The sequence below is a fragment of the Zea mays genome, chromosome 5, assembly GCF_902167145.1.
Source record: "Zea mays cultivar B73 chromosome 5, Zm-B73-REFERENCE-NAM-5.0, whole genome shotgun sequence".
Taxonomy (NCBI): domain Eukaryota; kingdom Viridiplantae; phylum Streptophyta; class Magnoliopsida; order Poales; family Poaceae; genus Zea; species Zea mays.
The window spans coordinates 208845959-208857032 of NC_050100.1; the positions used below are offsets into that span (position 1 = coordinate 208845959).

The 11074-nt window shown below is 43.1% G+C and overlaps 1 protein-coding gene across 1 annotated transcript; it reads left to right on the forward strand.

The window, feature by feature from the left end:
* Nucleotides 1-6225: 6225 nt before the first annotated feature.
* LOC103627611 (lipid phosphate phosphatase epsilon 2, chloroplastic) lies at nt 6226-9358 on the forward strand. The gene is made up of 4 exons (XM_008647906.4): nt 6226-6964; nt 7653-7878; nt 8506-8579; nt 8754-9358. Exons 1-4 carry the CDS (start codon nt 6677-6679, stop codon nt 8976-8978), a joined length of 813 nt encoding a protein of 270 aa, XP_008646128.1. The 5' UTR covers nt 6226-6676; the 3' UTR covers nt 8979-9358.
* Nucleotides 9359-11074: the final 1716 nt, after the last annotated feature.

Below are 11074 nucleotides of genomic sequence, written 5' to 3' on the forward strand. Positions count from 1 at the left end.
CACTTCTTAAATTAGAGATGGATTCATGACAAGTAGATAATTCACAAGAGAGCATTTCATTCCTTTTAATTTCTAGAGCAAGAGAATTTTGTGCACTAACAAATTTATCATGCTCCTCATATAAAAGATCCTCTTGTTTTTCTAGTAATCTATTCTTGTCATTCAAAGCATCAATCAACTCATTAATCTTATCAATTTTAGATCTATCTAATCCCTTGAATAAGCATGAGTAATCTATCTCATCATCATCACTAGACTCATCCTCACTTGAAGAAGCATAAGTACTAGAATTATTAGTGCTTACCTTCTTCTCCCTTGCCATGAGACAAGTGTGATGCTCGTTGGGAAGAGGGATGACTTGTTGAAGGTGGTGGCGGCGAGTCCTTCGTTGTCGGAGTCGGACGTGGAGCAATCTGAATCCCACTCCTTTTCAATATGTGCCTCGCCCTTTGCCTTCTTGTAATTCTTCTTCTTTTCCCATTTCCACTCTTCTTTTCCTGGTCACTATCATTATCGGGACAATTAGCGATAAAGTGACAAATATTACCACATTTGAAGCATGAGCGCTTCCCCTTCGTCTTGGTCTTGTTGGGATGCTCCCTACAACCCCTTAGCGTCGTCTTGAAGCGCTTGATGATGAGGGCCATTTCTTCATCATTAAGCCCGACCGCCTCAATTTGCGCCACCTTGCTTGGTAGCGCCTCCTTGCTTCTCGTTGCTTTGAGAGCGATAGTTTGAGGCTCTTGGATTGGGCCATTTAATGCATCATCCACGTATCTAGCCTCCTTGATCATCATCCGCCCGCTTACGAACTTTCCAAGTATCTCCTCGGGCGTCATCTTGGTGTACCTAGGATTCTCACGAATATTGTTCACAAGATGAGGATCAAGAACAGTAAAGGACCTTAGCATTAGGCGGACGACGTCGTGGTCCGTCCATCGCGTGCTTCCATAGCTCCTTATTTTGTTGACAAGGGTCTTGAGCCGGTTGTATGTTTGGGTTGGCTCCTCCCCCCTTATCATAGCAAATCTCCCAAGTTCGCCCTCCACCAGCTCCATCTTGGTGAGCATGGTGACGTCGTTGCCCTCATGTGAGATCTTGAGGGTGTCCCAGATCTGCTTGGCATTGTCCAAGCCGCTCACCTTATGGTATTCATCCCTGCACAATGAAGCTAGAAGAACAGTAGTAGCTTGTGCATTTTTATGAATTTGCTCATTAATGAACATGGGACTATCCGTACTATCAAAGTGCATTCCACTCTCTACAATCTCCCATATACTAGGATGGAGAGAGAACAAGTGACTACGCATTTTGTGACTCCAAAATCCGTAGTCCTCTCCATCAAAATGAGGAGGTTTACCAAGTGGAATAGATAATAAATGAGCATTTGTACTTTGAGGAATATGAGAGTAATCAAAAGAAAAGTTCGAATTGACCGTTTTCTTTTTCTCGTAGTCGTCGTCGTCCTTTTGGGAAGAAGAAGATTCATCGCTGTCGTAGTAGACTATCTCCTTGATGCGCCTTGTCTTCTTCTTCTTCCTGTCTCTTCTTTTGTGGCCCGAGCCCGAGTCGGTGGGCTTGTCATCTTTCGACTCATTGAAGATAGACTCCTTCTCGTTGTTGACCACCATTCCCTTTCCCTTAGGATCCATATCTTCGGACGATTAGTCCCTTCTTGAAGAGAACGACTCTGATACCAATTGAGAGCACCTAGAGGGGGGGTGAATAGGTGATCCTGTAAAACTTTAAACTTAAGCCACAAAAACTAGATTAAGTGTTAGCACAAATAATGCCAAGTGGCTAGAGAGGAGTCTCAACAAAACACAATAACCACAAGAGATCAATCACAGAGATGGCACAGTGGTTTATCCCGTGGTTCGGCCAAGACCAACGCTTGCCTACTCCACGTTGTGGCGTCCCAATGGACGAGGGTTGCAATCAATCCCTCTCAAGCGGTCCAAAGACCCACTTGAATACCACGGTGTTTTGCTTGCTTTACTATATCCCGTTTGCGAGGAATCTCCACACTTTGGAGCCTCTCGTCCTTACACTTAGATGATCACAAAGAAGCACGAAGTAAGGGAGGGATAAGCAACACACTCAAGACAAGAAATCACAGCAACACCACGCACACAAGTCGCAACAAGAGCTCACAAGACAACTCAATGAGTTCACAACTCAACTAGAGCTCTAATTGCTATCGCAAAGAATCAAAGGCGCGGAATCGATGTCTTAGTGCTTAGGAATGCTTAGAGGATGCTTGGTGTGCTCCTTCATGCGCCTAGGGGTCCCTTTTATAGCCCCAAGGCAGCTAGGAGCCGTTGAGAGCATTCCAGGAAGGCAAATCTTGCCTTCTGTCGTCTGGCGCACCGGACAGTCCGGTGCACACCGGACACTGTCCGGTGCGGATTTCTTTCCTTCTGTGGCGCAGTCGACCGTTGGCGCCTGGGAGCCGTTGGCGCACCGGACACTGTCCGGTGCCCCCTCCCGACCGTTGGCTCGGCCACGTGTCTTGCGCAGATCGCGCAGCCGACCGTTGGCCCGGCCGACCGTTGGCTCACCGGACAGTCCGGTGCACACCGGACAGTCCGGTGAATTATAGCCGTACGTCGCCGATGAATTCCCGAGAGCGGCCAGTTCGCTCGAGCCAGCCTGGCGCACCGGACACTGTCCGGTGCACCACCGGACAGTCCGGTGCTCCTAGACTGAGCAGAGTCTTGGCTGCTCGAGCCAATGCATTTCCAATTGTTCTTTTCCTGTTTCCAGCACTTATACACAATACATTAGTCTCAAAAACAATGTACTAAGTCTGAGAAACATACCTTTTGACATGATTTGCACTTTGTCCACCCCTTTGCATAGATTAACACAAAAGCACTTGTGTTGGCACTTAATCACCAAAATACTTAGAAATGGCCCAAGGACACATTTCCCTTTCAGGTTTACTACATTGGACTTAGCATCAGGGTATCATCAGGTTCGTTTGAAACCGGGTGAAGAGTTCAAAACGGCATTTCAAACGCATCATGGGCAGTTTGAGTTTCGGGTGATGCCTTTTGGCTTGTGTGGGGCGCCTGGTACTTTTCAGGGTGCAATGAATTCATCCTTGGCTCCATTACTACGGAAATGTGTAGTTGTCTTCTTTGATGACATTCTGGTCTACAGCAAGTCCTTCCAAGAGCATTTGGATCACTTGGCACAGGTGCTAACAATTCTACAGAAGGAGCAGTGGTTCGTCAAAATGACTAAATGCAAGTTTGCTCAAAACTCTATTTCTTATTTGGGACATATTGTCAGTGCATCTGGAGTGGCCACGGACCCGCATAAAGTGGATGCAGTGGTCAACTGGCCTGTACCAATGAATGTAAAAGAACTGCGCAGCTTCCTAGGCTTGGCGGGTTATTACAGACGCTTCGTTAAGCATTTCGCCCTCATTGCTAAACCTCTGACTGAGTTGCTTAAAAAAGGGGTGCTTTTCATCTGGACTCAGGATCATGAGCTTTCGTTTGACACCTTGAAGACATCTATCAGTTCCGCACCAGTCCTCGCCTTGCCTGATTTTCCCACCCTTTTGTGATTGAAACGGACGCGTGCAAGAATGGTGTTGGTGCTGTCCTCATGCAGAGAGGCCACCCGCTGGCCTTCATCAGTAAGCCACTAGGGGTCAAAACCCAAGGGCTGTCAACATATGAGAAAGAATATCTTGCTATTTTGATTGCTGTGGAACAATGGCGCTCTTACTTGCTTCATGGGGAATTTATCATTCATACTGATCAAAAAAGCCTGGTGCATTTGAATGAACAAAGGTTGAACACACCCTGGCAGCAGAGAGTCTTTACCAAACTCCTCGGTCTGCAGTATAAGATTGTCTACAAACAGGGTCATGAAAATAGAGTTGCTGATGCTCTGTCACGACGAAATCATGAAGCCTCATTGCTATCAATTTCTGTGTGTTCTCCTCAATGGTGTCAAAGTGTCATTGAGGGCTACATGATGGATGACTCGGCTAAAGACATGTTGTCCAAGTTGGCTGTTAATCCTGTAGCGGTTCCTTATTTCACCCTCCATGACGGATTACTTCGGTTTAAGGGTAAAATCTGGGTTGGTCACAATTACAAGCTCCAACAACTGCTTATTCAGGCCTTACATAGTTCAGCTGTAGGGGGCACTCTGGTATTCCAGTGACTTACCATAGGCTGAAACATCTCTTTGCTTGGCCTGGCATGAAAAAGTCAGTTATCCAGTTTGTTTCCTCTTGCACTGTGTGTCAACAAGCCAAGGCTGAAAGAGTGAAGTACCCTGGATTGCTCCAACCCTTGCATGTTCCTGCTGGAGCCTGGCAGACCATTACTATGGACTTCATTGAAGGTTTACCAATGTCAGGGGGTAAAAATTGTGTCCTGGTGGTAGTGGATAAATTTTCCAAATTTGGCCATTTTGGTCCACTTAAACACCCATTTACAGCAGCAGGAATCGCCAAAATATTTATGCAGCATGTCTATAAGCTTCATGGAATGCCTTCAGCTATTGTCTCTGACAGAGATAAAATATTCACTAGTCAGTTATGGAGAAACTTGTTTACACTTGCTGGTGTGTCCCTAAACATGAGTTCCGCTTATCACCCTCAATCGGATGGCCAGACTGAACGAGTCAATCAATGCCTTGAGACATTTTTGAGGTGCTTTGTCCATGCATGTCCTCACAAGTGGCTAGAATGGTTGTACTTGGCCGAGTTTTGGTATAATTCATCCTGGCATTCAGCTTTGCAGATGTCCCCTTTTGAAGCACTTTATGGCTATGCTCCTAAGCACTTTGGAATTGATACGTTGAAAGCTGCTCCAGTTCCTGCTCTCGCTGATTGGCTACAAGAAAAGGCTGTCATATCTGCCTTGGTGCACCAACATTTGTCCAGAGCACAAAACCGCATGAAGAAAGCTGCTGATAAGAATCGATCTGAGCGAAACTTTGAGGTGGGTGATCATGTCTTCGTGAAGCTTCAACCTTATGTTCAGTCATCCTTGGCTCCTCGGGCTAGCCAAAAGCTAGCATTTCGGTTTTTCGGTCCATTTCCCATTGTTTCCAAGATTGGTACTGTGGCTTATAAGTTGGCATTACCTCCTTCTTCAGCTGTCCACCCTGTATTTCATGTGTCTCAACTCAAACGGGCCGTTGGATCTTCGGTCGCAGTTGCTCAGCTTCCTGATCAATTGGATGGTCTTCAGATTCCTGAAAAAGTATTGCAGCGCCGCTTGGGTCCTGCTGGTGTTTCACAAGCTCTTATACAATGGTCTGGATTTCCGTCTTCGTTGGCTACTTGGGAAGATGTGATACCCCTGCGACAACGTTTTCCCAATGCGCCTGCTTGGGGACAAGCAGTGCCTTATCCAGGGGGATGTCAGCGGTGCAACTACAAGGCAGCAAGTATCGGCTAGGCTACAGGAGCAGAGTGATGGGCCAGCGATGATTATCGATGGGCCGAAAAGAGTCGGACGGATGCGGAAGCCCAACTCCAGGTTCCAAGGACCAGAGTGGATGACCTGCTAGGCCTGACGGCGGCGGCAGGAAGGGCATCATCGAACAGAGCTATCAAACCATACTTTTCTTCCGAGTCTTCTTCTCCAAGTCTTCTTCTCCTTTGTTCTTCCTCTCCTTCTACTATCCGATTGCTGTAAGAACTATTGTGGTGAATCCTAGTGAGAACCTAACATCAGATTCACTGGCTCGGTCGGTGGTTGGAATAGAAGCTCGTAGATGTAGATGTCTAGATGCAGCTTCAGGTGGCCACGACCACGAGCTCGGTCGGTGGATGGGATGGAAGCATAAATAGAAATAGAAAATGTACTTGTCTCTGTGGGCCATTATCCATTTCTGCTTAGGGAGTGATGCCGGATTTTCATTACGACTCACGAGGTTTGCTTTTCATTTAAGTGAGGGTTTTCATGCATACATTGTTCAGGATAAAATTGGATGAGACCTTGTCGTCGGAGTTGAAGTGTTTGGTTTGATGTTAAAATAGTATAAGATGAGGGCGGCATTGTATCTTTGATTTTTTGGAATATGTCGCTATCAAAAATTGATTCGGTGTTTATCTCTCTTCGTGTAACTCTTATCTAAATACTAGAAAAATATAGAAAATATGACTGCCTCTTCCATTTCTATGACCAACCAAACATACCGTGAACCAAACCTAGGTCTTGTTCTAGGATACCAATCTCCATTACCTTATATTTTATTTTAAATTTTACCTCATAAACAGTCAAACAATTATTAACTGTACAAATTCTCTATTTTTTTGACGATCCACCAGACGACGCAGGAGAATCTTTGGGCATGAGCGCACCACCGAAGCTCACTCGACCATCTTATGATCTTCGACTCTGGCTTCGCCCATCTCCAGCACCGTCCACAAGACCAACACCAACCACCTCATGCTTGCCTTTTGCTTGTCGTGCCCTCCGTCCTCACAGCTTCTCCTCCAGTCATCCCGGTCCCGGCCGCGGCCATTTTCTATCCCGTCAACCACATCAGGGCAACCTGCCAAACACCGCGATTGCGCAATCCGTCCAAACCCCGTCAACTTCCTGATTCCCTCTCCCGGAGCCATCGAGATGCTCTCTTCCTCCGTTAGTTCAGCTACCGCCGCGCTGTCTCGCGGGTCGCCGCCGCTCCAAGAAGCATGCCCCGCCTATTGCTTCCATCTCCATCGCCTCGCCCCTGTCTGAACGACTCGGTGCGCCGTCCACCACTCTCCAAATATCGGTTCTTCCTGCCCAGGACTCGGAGGCGGCCAAGTCCGCGGCTTGGCGTGCGAATGGCAGAGATGACCAAGGTTGGGAGCGCCGGGGAACCGGCCGAGGTTGGGGTTTCCATGGAGAGTGACCCGATTGTGGGAGGGGAGGCGCCGTCCCGCCCGGGGTGGGAAGCGAGCCGGTGGGCGCCCGTGGAGGCTGCGCTGAATCGGATGGTTAGTGTCTCTTGGCATGATGCTGTAGGTGTTCTTGGTAAAGATTCTGAGGATGAGAGAATCACGTTTGCTTTGCTGCAGTGATATCTAGTACTGTAAAAAGATCTTATCTTTAAACTTTAGACTTTGAAACTTGCTAGCCAAGCTGAAAAACGGTTGCATATAACCAGAAAGCTTACCAAAAGGCACTAAGCAAAGCTCCGGGATATACTGATTCCTCGATCTTTATATAGGAAGTGTACATTGCTTTATTGTTTCATTCAGATTTTATTTATGCGTAGATTAGTGTCCTCCTTCGGGCCAGGGTTGAGACTTTGAGGCATAGCCCAGATGATTTTAGCAAAGCCAAAAGGTAGTTCCGTCGGGAAAGAAGAATATCTCGTCATACCAACTAAATGCTTTGTTCATGTCTGCCATTTGGTTTATCATAGAGCCATAGAGGCGCATCTGTCCATCCTCGTATGGGTGTGGTGTCTGCTCAGGCAATGAATTCTGCTTTTATGAGCTGGACGGTTTCCATATGGACCTACTTCGTTGGCATGTAGAATCATTAATCTGATGCAGATGCCAAAGTTTCAGTCAACCATTACAATATTTGAAAATGGCCTTTCCACTAGAACATGAGCTCGCTTTGTGATATTAATTGGAATTCCGGCCCCTCTACTGAAACCGTAATACTGTGCGCCAGAGTAAATGGCTGGTGGCTGGTTCTCTTGCTTTTGCAGCTATTTGGAAGCGTGATGCTGAAATTATGTGGTTTTTGCTGGGTGCGGTTGGCAACTCTCTGCTTTCGATGGTTCTTAAAAAGATGCTAAACCATGAAAGACCCGCACCAGCTTTGCGGTCTGGCCCTGGGATGCCATCGTCCCATGCACAGTCCATATTCTATGCTGCGACCATCCTGGCTCTTTCATGTAAGAACTTCAGAAAGGCTCCAGTATTCAGTTTTACGTTGATCATGATACTCATGATACGGCATGACAATACATTCTCTTTTCAACACTAAACGCATAAAGGCTGGTTAGAGCTACTTAGCTAGGTTAAGTGTGTTGCTAACAATAATACTGTTTTCTTTGTCTTTTCTTGTCGTTTTGCCATGTGGCTCTTCATTGCTGATAAACAAAATGAACAAAAGGAAATTAGATATAATATATGCTTATTTTGTGCTCTACAACTTTCTGATAAAATTAAGGTGTTGTTTGATTAACGAAATATAACGTAAAGGGTAATGGTTTACACTCGAGTACTAGTGTAACAAGTTTGAATAGGCCGGTATCAATTTTTAGTGTGGTATCTGATTACGGTTGAACTTAAACAAATATGATTTAACGTTATCAGTTACCTGTTACATTACAAATATGTGAACCAAACGGCACCTAAGAGGCAAACATTTTCACTCTGAACCACTAAAACTATTGTATTTTATGATAAAGAAACTTGAGAGGAATTAAATTTCACTCTAAACCATGGACACAAATCAAATACACTTTTCTCCAGATTTAGCACAATGTATGATCAATTAATTTGCCTTTCCAATGCAGTGTACTACTGGCTTGGGACAAATTATCTGACCATGATTCTTGGGCCTGCAACTCTGTCGGTGGCTGCCTATCTGGTAAGAATAGTGGCCCTGCTGACCAAGGTTAACTCCGTTGGTCAAGTCAAGTGTTTCTTGGAAGCTACAAGCCTCCAACATGTTCAGTTATATCCTGAATGCTGAGCTTCTCGTGTCATTAGGCACTAGTGTTAAGCTTTGGCCCAATGTAACTCTGGTGTTATTCACGTGCAGTCTTGGCTACGGGTGTCTCGGCGCCTTCATACACTAAACCAGGTCATGGCGGGAGCTGTTGTAGGATCTGTCGTCGGTGCTCTATGGTTTGTGCTCTGGCATTCGCTTGTGCAGGAGGCTTTTGCTTCTTCTCTGCTGGTCAGGATTGCAGTCGTTCTTGGATCATCAGCATTTTGTGTTGGCTTTGTCATCTACATGATTCGTCACTGGCTCAAGGATGAGTAATGTACTTCTTAGCCGCAATGGGAGATCGACTGATAGGCACGGTGCGTTTGGATGAGTGAATCCGTTCCAATTGTTATCAGAATCGCTTGAAATGGTGTCAAATGGGTTGTGAGTGGAGCGATTCACGAGTGAAACCATTTTTAATTAAAATTCAATCTAGTAGTTAAATGATTTCACGAAGTGATTCTAGTTCGTGATCAGAAACATTTCAAGAATTTAGATCCAAAATGTTTCTATACCCATCATGGTGCAAAGACCTCTAAACGCACATTTGATTTCTGTTGTGAATTAGACCTTTTTATTTAACACTGAAGGAAAGTTAAAGCATGGATTCTTGTGGTACCGAATAATCGGCCACTTGGTTTCCTTTTTTTTAGAAACCTTGGTTTCCTTTTCTATTCACTCTTATTTTGCACAAATTTTAGTGCCTTTTAGTTAGTAGTGTATGACTGAACAGTCAACAATATTTGCTTCCATACTATTCTGAGGTAAAAAAGCATCTCACATGAGAATTACCTTTATGAAGAATGTAGAAATGGTCTTCGATTTGAAGAATGAGTTGGTTTATTATATTTTTACTCCTTACTTTTTTATTTGTTTTGTGAAATGAAATAAATTGGTACATCATCACAAAGAACATTGTAAATATAGTGCGTGCATGCTTGTTTCTCAAATGATGCTTCCTTCGGGTACTAACTTTATGTGACACCTTCATAGACACTAATGAACGAAACAATTCTAGATGAATTAGGGCATATTCTAATGCACTAGAGTTAATAGATAGCTGACTTAGTAATAATAATTAGTTGGCTAAAAAATTACTAGTGAAGTAGCTATCTAGACTGTTTGAATGTTTTCGGTTAATTTTAGCAACTAATTATTGGCTCTAATGTATTCAAACAGGACCTTAATACTAAGGAAGTGTTTAGTTCTCACCTTCTAAAGTAATTTTTAGTCACTAAAACAATACCAAACATGATGACTAAAATAAGTTATCCAAATAAAATTTCTAGAGACTAAAGTTTAGTTCTTAAAGTTTAGAACGGTTACTAAACGAACCAAACATCCATTAAAAAACCAAACCTGATTTAGTAAATAAATAGCTCTATTTCTTGTATTAGTATTAATTATTAGTTTGTGAGAAATAATGTGACGATATAATAATCACATTATAATCCACAAAAAGTAAGTGAGAAGTAAGGCCCCATTTGGTTCTTCCTGATTAGTTGGCTGAATAAGCGGATTGTTTCTCTAATTTATATAAATTTTAATCAATTGAAACAATTTTGGGATACGGGTGCAGTAAAAAACGAACAGGGCCTACATGTATTTTTACCTAAACGTTTCGTGCAAGAAATAACGGTCAGGTGCTATATTTGTGTCCAGCAACGTTATAAAATTTAAAGACCAATGAGAACAGAATGTGTAAATTCTGTTGCTCAGGACACAGAGTATGTTCATTTCATTAAAGTCAGACAAAAATATTATAAAACCAGTAGAAATCGGTACGAATTAAATTCAAGTAAACTGACAGTATTTTAGTTGCTCTTTGTAATAGCCACAGAGGGTTTGGGGTTCAGATAGCCCTCGACTACGGAACCACATATGCATTACAAGCCCAAAGAACAGAGAATCTGATGCTAATCTCTTATCTCGTTCACGTTGTTTGGATCTATCTCTTTTAGGTTGTTTGAATCTATTCATATTTTAGGATTTAGAATTTATTTAATAAAGTAATCTATTTAATTAGGATTTTAATATTACATCAATTTCTAAAGCTTAGATATAATTCTATCTTAAATTCATAAAATGAAATATAAAAAATGATTTTATGTATTAAAAGAACATGTTTCTATTTTATAATTTATAAGACGCTCTTTAGCTTACTCATCTATAATAAAAATATAGCACATAAATATTTCATACGTATTATTAATAATAGTATTACAAATATATTTCTAATGATAGTATAAAAAAATTTTGCATAAAAATATATTAGCTTAACTAAATTTTGTCTAAATTACTATTTTTAGAATGGAATTTAATTTCAAGGATCTAAACGGACTGCAAAAAAGATAAGCAAAACAAAACTGTGG

Coding starts and splice junctions, on each gene's coding strand:
- LOC103627611 (XM_008647906.4), top strand. CDS start 6,677: ATGCCCCGCCTATTGCTTCCATCTCCATCGCCTCGCCCCTGTCTGAAC. Junction 7,879..8,505: donor GACCATCCTGGCTCTTTCAT/GTAAGAACTTCA, acceptor TTTCCAATGCAG/TGTACTACTGGCTTGGGACA. Junction 8,580..8,753: donor TGTCGGTGGCTGCCTATCTG/GTAAGAATAGTG, acceptor ATTCACGTGCAG/TCTTGGCTACGGGTGTCTCG.